Below are 13,362 nucleotides of genomic sequence, written 5' to 3' on the forward strand. Positions count from 1 at the left end.
TCAGCGGCCAGCCAAACCACAGTGACCAGCAGCTCGGGGCCCTGTCCCGCCCACTTCCCCCTATTGGCCTCATAACAACCTGGCTGTTGGGCACTTTATGACATTGTTCCCATTTCACAGATGAGAAAACGGAGGCTCAGAGGGCTGTGCGTCTATAGAAACCAGCGGGATCTCTTCCCAGCTGCCTCCCCGGGCTCTTCTGGGTCAGGATCCAGGCCAGGCAGGACTATGGGGTCCCGGCCAGTGAGCCCCAGTGGACCTCCCAGCAACCCACACCTCTCTGACCAGTCTCTACCAGTGAGCCCAGCCAGCAGGGAGGACCCCACCCCCCACAGGACAGGCCCCGTGCTGGCCCGGGGGAAGCCGGGGCCGGGGCCCGTGAGGCGGCACCTTGTGTCCCAGCCAGGTGCCGTGGTGCCCCTCCACGGGCAGGCGCTCGGCGTCACCCGTGAGGTCCGTGAGGGCATCCTGCGGAGAGGGGACAGGCGCGGGTGGGCTGAGGACAGGAAGAGGGAAGCGGCATCTCTCAGGGGCTGTGAGGGTCCCCGTGGTGGGCAGGGAGCCGCGGGCAGCCTACCTTGGGGGACAGGGTTCCCCGAATACTGATCACCACCTTCTTCTTGTCATGGTCCACCGCCACATAGAAGGGGGTTTCGTACACCTGGGAGGAGGGCGGCTCGTGAGCCCGAGCAGCCCTGGGCTGGGGCCAGACGCAGTGGGTGCCCTCAGCACACGCCTTCCCGGCCAGGGAGTCCGTCTCCTCCGGCCACCGGCCCCCCAGCCGGCCCCCCAGCCCCCAGCCGGCCTGGTAGATCCCTCCCGGCCCAGGTCTTGTTCCACCTGAGCCCACGCTGCCTCCCAGCTCCCGACTCAGGCCGCCCAGGTGCTGCCCCACCGGCTGCGTCCAGGGAGGTGGCTGCCCTCCTCAGGGCCTCACGGCTTCCTCCCGGACTCCTTCTCCCAAAGGCTGAGGCTGGGGAGCCCCAACCCTGGCTGTGGGGTGGGGGTCCACTTCCTAGCCCCAGCGGGGGTGTGGGGCGAAGGCCCACCTCTGTGCTGCCCAGCTAGGGGAGGCCTGCTGCCTGGGGACAGCGTGGGCACCCGGGCCCTCGGCCGCCGCGCGGACGCCAGCCTGGCCCGGCCGCCGGCCGCTCACCGCGTCGTGGCAGGAGGTGTAGACGATGTCCACCGCCGTCAGGTTCTCGTCCAGGAAGTGGCGCCGGATGGCAATGGCGTTGCAGCCGCAGCAGTTGTCCTCCTCGATGGTGACGCCGGGCGCGAACCGGGGCCGAGAGGGGCACAGGCAGCACCTGGGGGGGGGTGCCAGGGCTCAGGGCAGGGACCCCGACAGAGCAGTTTCCCCCGTTACCCCCCCTGGAACCCGCTCTCGCAGCCCCACCCTCCCAGGCTCCTTGCAAAGTTCCACGGGGCCAGGTCCCAGGCTGCCCTCTTGGCCCCTGGCAGCAGGGGACCTGTGACCCACAGTTCCTCCGCCCTGGGTGCCCTCTCCCCGGGACCATCTCCCTCGCCGCAGCCTCCTCGCCCGTCCCCTCACCGAGGCCCAGGGTCAGGCTGGCCTCCCCTCCCCCGGCCACACCGGCCCCGGCAGGGCCTTGCCCAGTCTCGGGCTTCGGTGCCACCTGTGCCCACGAATGCCCAGGTGCTCCCATCCCCCGCCCACGGGGTCTCAGCCTCTCCAGGTCCCAGGCCCCGAGGGCTCCCCGCTGTCCCCCAACCCTGCTGCTCCTCCCTCAGCCCCATGCTCGGGGCACGGGGGTCCCCTCCCCACCTCACAGCCCACGTCCAGGGGTCAGCACAGCGGCTCGCTCCCCCTGCAGATCCACCTGGACTCTGCCCACTCTCCCTGGCCTCCACCCCTGCGCCTGCTCCCTGCCACCCTGCCCTCTGCCTTGGGGTGTCCCCCTCATCTCCCTCAGCCCCCACCTTCCTTCTCAGAGTGACCCTTTCCAATGTAAGTCAGACCAGCCGAGGGTCACTTCACCCCAAACCGGACAACGCTGCCCTTCTTGCCCAGGGTAGAGCCGGGCCCTTCCGGCGGCCGGGATGCTGCCGATCTGGCCTGGCTCTCTGGGCCGCTGCCCCCCACTCTCCGCGGGCCACATGGCCTCCTGGCCTCCCTCAGCCGTGTGGCCGTGTTCCTGCCTCAGTGTCCCCACACCCACGGCTCACTCCGCCTGGCACACTCTCCTGGGCCCTGTGTGGCCGGACGCCTCGCTTCCTTGCGGCTGCGATGTTATTTAGGGTGGGGTCCACCCCGGCCCCTCCCCTAGCACAGCCGCCTGCCCGGGGGCTCCCACACCCCGCCTTCCCGCTCATCTGCTCCAGCGGGCTCTGCTTCCCGCGCGCGTGGTCTGACCTCCCCACCGGCCACTAGGCTTTGCTCTGTCTCCGGCACCCAAACAGGCTCCCCGCAAGTGAAGGGTGTGAGCAGCGGAGCTAGGCACCCAGCGGGGTGCAGCGGCTCCTCTGGCCACCAGAGGGCGCCAGCGCCCAGCAGATGAGCCGAGACCCCGGCGAGCACGTGACCGCGCCTGCCCGCTGTCTGCGATGACAGCTGTGGTTTCGTGAAGAAGCGAATGCTGACGATGTCGGCAAGAACGTTTGTCTTCACTCGACCGCTACACGCTTCCCAAGGCGGGGAGGCCTTGCCGAGAAAACGGGGTGCAGCCCAGTCTCGGAAGCCACGGGTGACCCCCTCAGTGCACCCTGAGAGTCCCCACGCCCCGTGCCAGGCCACAGCCCGGATTCACACCCGGAACCGTGGGATCCCACAGCCACCTGCTCCCTCCCAGGGCTCATGCCGAGCTGGGGGGGTCGAGGCCCAGAGAGGGCCCGGAGGAGAAGCAGCACAGCCTCGGGGGTCAGCCCAGGCCCAGCTTCACAGCCCAGCCCTCACGCAGGCGGGCAGCGGGGCGGGGCGGGGGCGGGGGGGCGTACTCACGAGCAGGACCTGGCCAGCTGGCAGAGGCCGCAGGCAGGCTTCCGCATCAGGTACATGGGCCAGCCGTAGGCGGCCAGCGCGAACAGCATGTAGTAGCAGACCTCCTTGTAGCGCAGCATCTCTTGCTGCAAGAGAGGGGGCAGCTGGTCACCTCCTGACCTTCACACCGCAGCCTCGGGCCGCGGGCTGCAGCCGCCCGGCCTCCCCCTCCCCCCCGCCCCCCGCCTTGGAGGAGGGACCGCTCCTCCAGATGATAATTGCATTTCCCTAATTATCTCCACGCAACCAGGGCACGCATCCTCCCGGGACCTGTCCTGTTGCTCCAGCCTCAGAATTAATGTTTTGGGGACAGAGAAGCACTCGGGGCATCAGGCCAATCTCCGTGCCCAGCTTCCCAGCGAGGGAAGAGAGGGGGAGGGGGAGTGACCAGCAGCCCCCTCGGCAGCCAGGCCCTGGGAAGGGAAACTTAACCCCGAGAGGCCCCGGGCCCTCCGCTGGGGGTGTCCGGGCCTTGAGCAGCGGGGCCAGCCCTGGATACTGGGTACTGGGTGACCAGACAAGTGGCCGACTCCCTAGCTTGATGCACTGAGTCACTGGCTTAAAAGGGGCAGGTGGGGAGATTGGGATCTCTGTGGGCAGACTGGCACCTCTCTGGGCAGACTGGGGCCTCTCTGGGCAGACTGGGGCCTCTCTGGGCAGACTGGGGTCTCTCTGGGCAGACTGGGGCCTCTCTGGGCAGACTGGGGTCTCTCTGGAGAAAGGTGCCAGCAGGAAACCCATGTCTAAGACCAGGGCTGTTGCTGCCAACCCTAAGGATGGAGGAGGCAGAAGGCACCAGGGTCCCCACAGAGCAAAGCTGCGCCCAGTGTCCTGGCTGCCCCGGGGCTGGGAGACTCCTGCGTGGAGAGGGAGTCAGTCGTCTCTGTTAGTGGGGATGAGTCACCCTGAGCGGTGGGAAAGGTCCTGAGTCAGGGCCCGGAGGGGAAGGAGCCTGGGCCGGCTGGTTACCCTCCTGCCTCAGAGCCCCAGGCTGTGGGGCGGGCGGCGGCCTCTGCCGGGCGCAGGCGGGACCCCAGCACTAGGGCTCGTGCCTGCCCCTGCCCCTCGGAGCTGAGCACTTCCACAGGGGATACAGGCCTGCTTTGGGGGTAGGGCAGACGGAGACCCAAGCTCTTCCAGGGGCTCAGATGCCAGGATGAATCCTTGCTGGCAGCGTCCGGACTGGCACCACTGCGTGCTGAGAGCCGGTCTCAGATGGCTCACTTCCCTGCCACCAGAGCTCCGGGCAGAAGGGGTGCCCAGGCCGTCCACGCATGCGGGAGCAGGCGCAGGGGTCAGGGACTCGCTTAAGGTCAAGGCACTGGGGGCGGGCGCACAGCCAGTTGGCTTGTGCGGGGGGCAGAGCCGGCAGATGGCAGGGACACCCCGTTCCCTGTGCCACACACACTGACTGGCTTTCCACCAGAGACGCTGGGAGAGGTTCTGCCACCGGAAGCTGGAAACCCAAGTGCCACGGCAGCTGCCTTTTATTTTACTTATTTTTTAAATATATTTTTATTGATTCCATAGAGGAAGGGAGAGAGAGAAACATCCATGATGAGAGAGAATCATGGATCGGCTGCCTCCTGCACGCCCCACACTGGGGATCGAGCCCGCAACCCGGGCAAGTGCCCTGACCGGGAATCGAACCTGACCTCCTGGTTCATAGGTCAACGCTCAACCACTGAGCCACGCCAGCCAGGCCAGCAATGACAGGGCCGGGCATGCCGCGTGTGGGCAAGTGGACTCAGCAAAACCAGCGTGGAGGAGGTTCCGGGGGACGGGGACGGGGGTGAGGCCGAGAGGAGGGGCCCTCGGGGGGCTCAGGGGGCAGGCTGGAGCAGGTGGCCTGCTCGGGTCCCTCCAGCAGAGGGAGAGGGGGACCTGGACAGCGTGGGGTGGGGAGGTTCGGACTCACCGAGTTCTTGAGGTCGAGGTACTTGGTGTTTCTGGTCACTGGCATCCCCGACAGGAAGGCCAAGATGTCATTGTTGGCCTGAAAGAAGGGCGTGTGAGAAAGGGGGCCCAGCGCTGAGAAAGGGGGCCCGGCACCCCGCTCTACAAGCCACCTGCTTCCCAAGGGCCCGAGAGCCCGAGGAGTGCGTGGTTCCTAGCTCTCCCGTGGCCCCGCCCGGCTTCCGAAAGCCCAGGTCCTGTCCTGTCTCCAGCTGCTCCCCTTCCAATTAAAGCATCAACCCACCTCTTCCTGGGCACGTGCCTAGCCCAGGCTGGGGGGGTGGGGGGCGGTGCAGGCGATGCTGGGAGACCCTTGCTGGGGCCGGTGCCTAGCCCAGGCCGGGCCGGGGGGCGGGGGAGGGGGGGCGGTGCAGGAGATGCTGGGAGACGCTCTCTGGGGCTGGAGTGTTGGGGAGGAATGGAGAGGTGAAGCTAGGCTGTGTCGGTCATTAGCTCCACGGTCAGAAGTCCCTGTGGCAGCCCGGCCTGGGAAGCAGCCCACATGGCCCAGCGGAGGGAGGTGGCTCAGCAGAGTGGTGAGTGGTGGCTGCAGGCAGGGGTCGGGGAGGAGGGGTGCGAGTCCCAGAGGGTGACCTCCAGGGCCCCGAGGAGGGGGGGCAGCAGCAGGGGCGGGGGGGGGGGGAAGGGGGCGCTCACCTCGTCCAGCACGGCGTTGCGTTTGGCCCGCTGTCGCTGCCGGAGCAGGACCAGGCCAGCGATGATGTCAGAGGGCACGATGTCCAGGTCCCGGAAAAACTCGGCGAAGAGGTAGGCGATTTCCGAGTAGGCATCCTACGAGGTCCGGGGGGGCGGGGCGGGGGCGGGGCAGCAGGAGAGAGGACACGAGACGGGAGTGAATCCCGGGGCTGGGTGTCTGCGGGGGGCCCTGCGCAGTTCGCCCTGGCACCCCGTGGTGCCAGCTGGGCCCGACCCCCGACCCCTGCGGCCCTCTGATGGGAGCCTCGGGGCCTCGCCCTGGCCCCGCAGACTGGGCCTCTGCATCTCCACGCCCGGCCCTCCTGGCCCGGGCTCCGAGGGCACTCACGCCTCGCCCGCACAGGCGCCAGCTGGAGCATCTCCTGCTCTCCCCACACGCCAGGCACCACAGCCTGCACGGCCCTGCACACTGCTTCCTCCTCCGGCCTTTCTCTCCGGCAGAGAAGCCAACACCAAGCTCCTGTCCGGGACCTGGGCCGGGACGGCCCTGTGGCTCCTCCTGCCTCACACTGAGCTGGAGTCCGAACCTCGTCCCTGACCTGCGAGAGGCTGTGGTGGGAGCCAACGCGTGGCAACCGGTTCTCTCTCGTGGGGCTTCGCCCTGGAGTGTCTGGCACTCGCGAGAAAAGAAAAATCAAGGACTGCAAACTCCAACGCCGAACGGGCCGAATGGGGCTCCAGCTACGACTCAGCGCCAGCGAGCAGCCCTGCAGGGCCACAGCTGCAGACCCAGACACACGGACGTTACATAAACTCCCCCGGCTTTCCACGCTGGCATCCGGCTCAAGTTCTTATTTTTTTAATTGTTATTTTTCAAAAAAATATATGTTCATTGATTTCAGAGAGGAAGGGAGAGGAAGGGAGAGATAGAAACCTTAATGATGAGAGAGCATCATTGATCGGCTGCCTCCTGCACACCCCCCCCCCCCCCGCCCCCCACTGGGGATGAGCCCACAAGCCGGGCAGGTGCCCTGACCAGGAATTGAACCGTGACCTCCTGGCTCACAGGTTGATGCTCAACCACTGAGCCACACCAGCCCGGCCAATTCAAGCTTTTAAACAACGCAGCAAACCCTGCCCTGGACCTGACCCCCGGCCCCTGCCATGTTCCCCCTTCTCCCCAGCCTCCAGCACCAGCCCTGACTCCACGTGGGCCCCTCACGGGCCCTGGCAGGCTGCACCCCATCTGCCAGGGGGCTGCCCCCTGCCCCCTGCATGGCCTGCTGTGCACCAGGTGCCGGGCCGTGACCCTCCGACCCCCTAGGCCCGTGGGGGTGTTCCCCACCCGTCAGAGAACCTCGGGGGAAAGGGGGGGGGCTTCCTTACACTTCATCCCTCATGCTGCAGCTCCCGGGGGCTGCAGGTGGGAAGGAGCCTGTCAAGGTTTCTGGGGCTTCCGTGGAGCACCTGCTTCTGCTCGGGGAGGAGGCGCCTCCTGACCCTGGCTCTGCCTCTAACTGGCTGTGGGAGCTGAGCAAGCCACCCGCCTCTCTGGGCTCTCAGCTGCCCGATCTGCAAATCGGGGGGTGGAAATAGATGATCGCCAAGGGCCCCACCAGAGCCAGGAGCTCGGCCTCAGGACCGCCCCCCGCTGGCCCGGCCCCAGGTCTGCCCTCGGGTTGCTCCTCCGAGCGCTGGGCACAAAGGCTGACTGTGCGCCTGGACCATGCTGAGCACTCACGGCTCCAGCAGGAGGGCCTTCCGAGGGGCCTGCAGCTGCTCGCGCTGCTTTCCTGTCTTCCGGTCGCCTGCTGTTGGAGGATGTCTTCTCCTACACTAGACTCAGCTCCCGGGGGGGGCAGTGAAAGACCTTCACGTCTTTCTGTTCCCTCGACAGAGCGAGGGGCCAGCTGTTCACACACGGAGGGGCTCCCAGGAGCAGGCTGCCCCCGGGAGTCAGGCTCAAAACCCAGTTCCTTCCGCCAGCCCTGCCCACCCGCTCTGCCAGCGCAGGCGGAGCCCCGGGCCGCGACCTCCCGGTACTTACTGACTGCGAGTCCTTCGTCCGGGTGCAGCAGAGGAACACTTTGAGCCGGCGCGACCAGCTCGTGGCCTGACCCTCCTCTAACCGGTGCCTGCGAAGGTGGAGAGTGTGTGTGAGGCCACGGGGCTGGCCCAGCGGACCCAGGGCCCAGACATTATGAACACAGGGTGGCCTGAGCCCAGGACCCCCCAGAAGGGCTCCCTGACAGCCAAAGCTGGGTGGCCAGTGGCCTGGCTGTCCCCTGGGGGGACTCCTGCTGGCCTAAGGTGGTGGCCCACGGCCCAGGCATACTGAACGCCGCATGCCTGGGGGCTTCGGAGCTGGGAGCCCCAACCTGTCCCACAGAACTGCTTCCCTCCAAAGGATTTCAGCCCGGCCGGCGTGGCTCAGTGGCTGAAGGTCGACCTATGAACCAGGAGGTCACGGTTCAATTCCCGGTCAGGGCACATGCCCGGGTTGTGGGCTCGATCCCCACTGAGGGGCATGCAGGAGGCAGCTGATCTGATGACTCTCATCATTGATGTTTCTATCTCTCCTTCTCCCTTCTTCTCTGAAATCAATAAAAATATATTTTTTTAAAATTTAATTTAATTTAAAAAAGGGTTTCGGATACATTCTCTGTACTTGGGGGAAGTCTAAGGGCTGAAGGAGGCTCTGAACTTCGCGGCCCCTCGGATGTGTTACAGCAGAGGAGAGCGGCCAACCCTCCCTGTACGGCTGGCCTGGGCCACGCCCCCCCGCCCCCCTCCCCGCCCCTCCCCAAGCCCCCAGGTCTGGCGGCTCGGATGGGGAGGCAGACAGCCAGGAGCCCGCATCCGAAGGCAGACCGACGGCCAGTTACCCACGGGGGCCCTTCCAACGTTGGGTGCCCAGAAGTCGGTCTGTTTTGAGCATAAAGATAACAGATCCGATATTAAAAACGTGCATCTCCAGGCTGAGCAAGAAGGGTCTGGCTGCTTTTGTGACGTGTGCCCTCCCGCTGGCCCCGTCAGAGCCTGCTGGAAGGTGGCCCAGCGGGGAAGGCGTGGGCCCCGAACGCATAAAGGCACGTAGCCGAGGTCAGGCGTGACCGGGGCCCTCCTTCCCGGGCCTCTTGGCTCCGCTCCCTGCTCCCCACCCTGGTCCCACAGGCCAGGGGAAGCCTCGGGCCCTCCAGGGGCTGGGAAGGGTGCGTGGAGCTGCAGGCTCCGGGACCTGCCAGCCCTACGGGACTTGGGCAGGCTGACACCTGAGACCAGCGCCCCCCCTGCCAGGGGCTCGGTCAAGGGGAGCATGCTGCCAAGCTGGCTCCCAGCGCAGCGTGTGTTTTAACCCTTTCTAGCCTAACGGGGTTTTCAAAGCTTCGGAGAGAATTTCCTGCTGGGTGGGTCTCTGGCCTGAGGACAGTGCTGGCCATCACTGCGCTGCAGTACTGTCTGTGTCCACCAGGGGGCAGACGGAGCTGGGGACAGGTGTGGCCTAATGTGTTAAGTCAGGCGGCAGAGACCAGCCCGGGTGAGACAGACACGAAATCCGGACAGAACAAGTCCACAGACCAGCACTCCTCCGCCCTGGGACTCACTAAAGTGAAGGGAGGACCGATACTCCTTCAGCAAAGATCGGAGGTCCAGGCTCCCAGGGAGTCACCCGCCGCCCGGCCCTCACCCACGGCACTGGAAGGAGAAAGGCCAGGGGCTCAAACAGCTGCCTGACTCCCGGGAGCTGCATTCACCTGCGGGGAGCACAGCAGGGCTCGTGTGCACCCCCGAACCTGCATGCACACGAGGATGGAGGGTCGGCGGGCTTGATCCCGTCCCTGTTAGAAAAGCTGCCGGTTTCAGAGCAGAGGGAGGGGCGGGGACAGCCTGAGAGGTGGGCACACCAGCCAAGCCAGGGCCTGCCGCCCAGCCACACCGAGGGCTGGAGGAACCGCAACAGGACGGGGCCTGTGAGCTCCGTGGCCTCCTACTCGCCGCACAGGCCCAGAGGTCGCGGGAAGACTTTCCGGCTAAAACGCCAGCCACTGCCAACCCCCATCTGCAAAGGCCTCGGCCCTCCCGGGCCCCACAGGCAATTACACCGAGTCCCGGAGAGATTTTTATCTGGGGCCCCAGGAGCCCAGAAACCAGGTCAGGCGGGGGCGTGTGCTCAGAGCGAGCACATGGGACGGGACAGGACGGGACGGGAAGGGACGGGTGCTGGTCGCCAGCTGCACTGGGGCCTGTCCAAGGCCTGGCATCTGGGGCTGGGAAGTGGCCGCCCGGGCCTGGGTGTGCCTCTGGCTGCAGGGCTGAGCTGACGTGGAGCCCGAGGCAGCGGAACGTGGAGGCAGGAGGGTCGGGCGGAAGACTCCTGCCGAGCACGGTGCCGGAGCAACCCGCCGCCCTGGCTGAGGGCTCCGACCCCGCCGCCCGGGCTGGAGGTGCAGCGCCAGTCTGTGCCCACCCACGTGACCTGGGCAAGGGACCTGCCTCTGGGACTTCTACTCCCACTGCAGAATGGGACTCAGCTGCCCCACGGTTGGTGGAAGGACGGACGGTGGAGAAGGCAGGGCCTACCTTGGCAGAAGCTCAATGAACAGGACCCGGGAAACCTCTCTCTTTTCCTTTCAATAAATAAGAGTGACTGTGACCCTGGGTGCCCGCCCTCCTTCTCTCTCCCACGGCACAGAAACACCGTGTAAAACACACCCCCTCCAGGAAGTCTTCCTTGATGGACCTCCTCCGGCCCCTCAGTCCTAGAGGCAGCCCAGCCTCGCGGGTAAGAGCCAGGGCTCTAAAACCAGGTTGCCTGGGCTTGGTCCCAGCCCCATCACGGACCCCGGGGTCACCTCAGGCCAGTCACCTACCGTCTCGGGGCCCAGTTTCCTCCTCTGTGTTATGGGGGTGATGGTATCAGCTACCCCCTGGAGCTGCTGTTAGTTCAGCTATACGACTGGCTGGGCTTCCACACGCCTCCTGCTATCACTGGCGCAGTCACTGGCAGTGGCATCGCCGACGAGGACAATGATGACAACGCTACCACTGACCGATGACCGAGCACGCGCCAGCGTGAGCGCTGTGACCACTCTGTACCTATTATCTCATTTATGTCTCATGACAGCGGCGTGAGGCAGGGACCACCGTTGCTCCCACTTTATGGACCAGGAAACGGAGGCAGGGAAAGGCTAAAGCCTGGGGCCAAGCCCAGGGCTCACAGCCGGCGGCCCCGGGCCCCACCCGAGGTGGCGGTGCGGTTCCGGAGGCCCCGTGGGGACAGCCCTGCCTGTCCGTCGGCAAGTCCCGCGAGGGCCGCCCGCGCCCGGGCCACTCACCGGAGGTTGTAGGTCCGCAGGTTGCGCTGCCTCCTCTTGGTGGCTCTCAGCTTGACGAAGGTGCGGCCCGTGGGGTCGAAGACGCAGAGGACGGTGATGCAGACACTGAGGATGACCACCCAGTTGCAGACGACCATCCCTGCGGGGCAGCAGGAGAAGCAGGAGGCGGAGGCGCTGGGACACCCGACTCGCCAGCGCTAAAGAGAGGGCGCTGGAGCCTCCCTGCCCCCCGCTGCTGGGCACCCACCGCAGCGAGGCTCCGAGGCCCTGGCTCAGGGGGTGGCCGTCCCCTTGCCGGGCCGTGACCCCGAGACCCATCCTTGGCTCAGAGCAGGCGGCTCTGCGGCTGCTGAGGGGCCCTCCGCTGCCGCCCCCAGACCAGGGCCCCCGAGGTCGGTGGCCGACCACAGGATGAAGGCCACACCCCTCACAGAGCCCCGCCCCGGGGAGCTCCGGCTCCCTCTCAGACCTGTCCCTCTGCTGGGGGGGGGGCGGGGGGGGGGGCTGACGTACCGAGGGTCACGTTTTTGGCAGTGAGGTCGTTGCAGGAGGTGTAGTACTGAGTGAGCCAGACGATGCCCACGATGGCGTAGATGAACTCGATCACCAGGATGGCTGGAAGACAGGAGGGCCCCGGCTGCAGGAACCTCGGCCCGGCCCGCCCCCCACAGGCCTCGGCCAGCTCCGCAGCGGGGGCAGGAGGCCCCACGGCCGCCGCACGGGGACGAGGACCCAGGCAGCGTGGCTGTCCCCTCCGCTCGCCCTGCTGTAAGGTGGCCTCAGGCCTCGACGCTCCTGAGGAGGAGACTGGAAAGGCGATGGCGAGGAGGCGTTTCCCTGCCCTTTCAGGATTTTAGAATCACCCCCATGGACTCTGGAATCAGACGTATCTCAGGCAAGTCGCCTAGTCTCTCTGAGCCTCTGTTTCCTCATCTGTGAAATGGGTGACCAGGTCTCCCGCTTCACTGTGTGAGAACCAGGTGAGTGTTCACTGCAGGGAAGCTGCTATTTCCCCAGGAAGAGGCCTCTGGCGCCTGCGGCAGGAGGGGGAGGCCCTGCAGCCGGCCGCTCGAGGCTCCCTGCTCCGGCCAGAGTGCTGAGCCCCGCCTGAGACAGGATTGCGGGGGGGGGGGTGGGGGGGGGCGCGGGGGGGTAGATCGGGGAGCACTGGGAGCCCCAGCTCCGCAGGCAGCACAGTGTGGCAGCTACGCCCAGGCTCTGGAGCCAGACAGCCTGGGGTCCAATCTCAGCTCTGACCCGTGTACACGGCGGTGGGCCCCTGCGGGAGCGGGTGCACCCCGGCCCGGACCCCTCGTCTGTAAAGGAGACTAACACTAGCTCCTCCCGGAGTGAACCTGAGGGAAGGGCTCCGCAGTTCATAGAATGTTCACCAGGGACAAAGGGGGAGCCTTCGAGGGGGGTGAGGGGGGATCTTGGGAACTGGCTGGTCCAGGCCCCCGAGGGCTCTTCCCAGGACGGGGTGTTTGGGGAGGATCGCAAAGCCACCGAAGAGACAGCCTAGACCAGTGGTCGGCAAACTGCGGCTCTCGAGCCACATGCGGCTCTTTGGCCCCTTGAGTGTGGCTCTTCCACAAAATACCACGTGCGGGCGCGCACGTACAGTGCGATTGAAACTTCGTGGCCCATGCACAGAAGTCGGTATTTTGTGGAAGAGCCACACTCAAGGGGCCAAAGAGCCGCATGTGGCTCGCGAGCCGCAGTTTGCCGACCACTGGCCTAGACCAAGGCCCGGGAACTTTCTCTGTAAGGCCAGAGAGCAAACAGTCCACACTTTGGGGTACACTCTCCATGGCAGCTCCTCCGCTCCGCTGCTGTCACCCAAAAGCAGCCGGAGACAAGAGGTACATAAATGAATGAGCGTGGCTGGGCTCCAATAACACTTTATTCGCGGCACAGACCGCGGGCTGGACGTGGCCCTCAGGCCGGGGTCTGGTCTGAGGCGTCAGCCCCGCAAGTCTGCTGGGCCCCCCGCATGTGCCAGCCGACGCTGCCTGCACGTGGCGCACAGGCGGAGGGTGCGGGCGGGGGTGCCCGGAGCAGCCCCCCACCGAGCGGGCGGCCCTTACCCAGGCGCACGTAGAGCACGTACTGCATGGATTCGCGGGGCTCCGTGTAGAGGATGCCCCCGCGCATGCTCAGCCAGATGATGGCCATCTCGGCGATCATGCAGCTCAGCAGGATGCCCAGGTAGCCGCGGCCGTGGTCCACCAGGTTCAGGGAGCAGGCCTCGTGCGGGCTGTAGACCAGGCCGAAGAGCACCACGGACAGGATCACAAACCTGGGGACACGCGTGTGAGAGGGACCGGCAGCCTGCACACCTCCCTGGCCCCGCCCAGCCGGGACTCGGCGGGGCAGGACCCCTGTCCACCTGGCACCGAGCGTCTCTGAGGA

General features: G+C 66.3%; 1 protein-coding gene across 1 annotated transcript in view; it reads right to left on the bottom strand.

Moving 5' to 3' along the window:
• DAGLA (diacylglycerol lipase alpha) overlaps window positions 1-13,362 on the bottom strand; it is a 56,212-nt gene that overhangs the window by 7,282 nt on the left and 35,568 nt on the right. Inside the window, 10 exon segments of the mRNA XM_070427211.1 lie at window positions 391-468; window positions 578-661; window positions 1,157-1,310; window positions 2,963-3,087; window positions 4,920-4,997; window positions 5,615-5,749; window positions 7,662-7,749; window positions 10,951-11,089; window positions 11,464-11,565; window positions 13,038-13,249. Of these exon segments, the coding sequence (XP_070283312.1) occupies window positions 391-468; window positions 578-661; window positions 1,157-1,310; window positions 2,963-3,087; window positions 4,920-4,997; window positions 5,615-5,749; window positions 7,662-7,749; window positions 10,951-11,089; window positions 11,464-11,565; window positions 13,038-13,249 (1,195 nt within the window).

Source organism: Myotis yumanensis, unplaced genomic scaffold, assembly GCF_028538775.1.
Source record: "Myotis yumanensis isolate MYYU_CA2020_CCGP unplaced genomic scaffold, mMyoYum1.0.hap1 SCAF_10, whole genome shotgun sequence".
NCBI classification, from domain to species: domain Eukaryota; kingdom Metazoa; phylum Chordata; class Mammalia; order Chiroptera; family Vespertilionidae; genus Myotis; species Myotis yumanensis.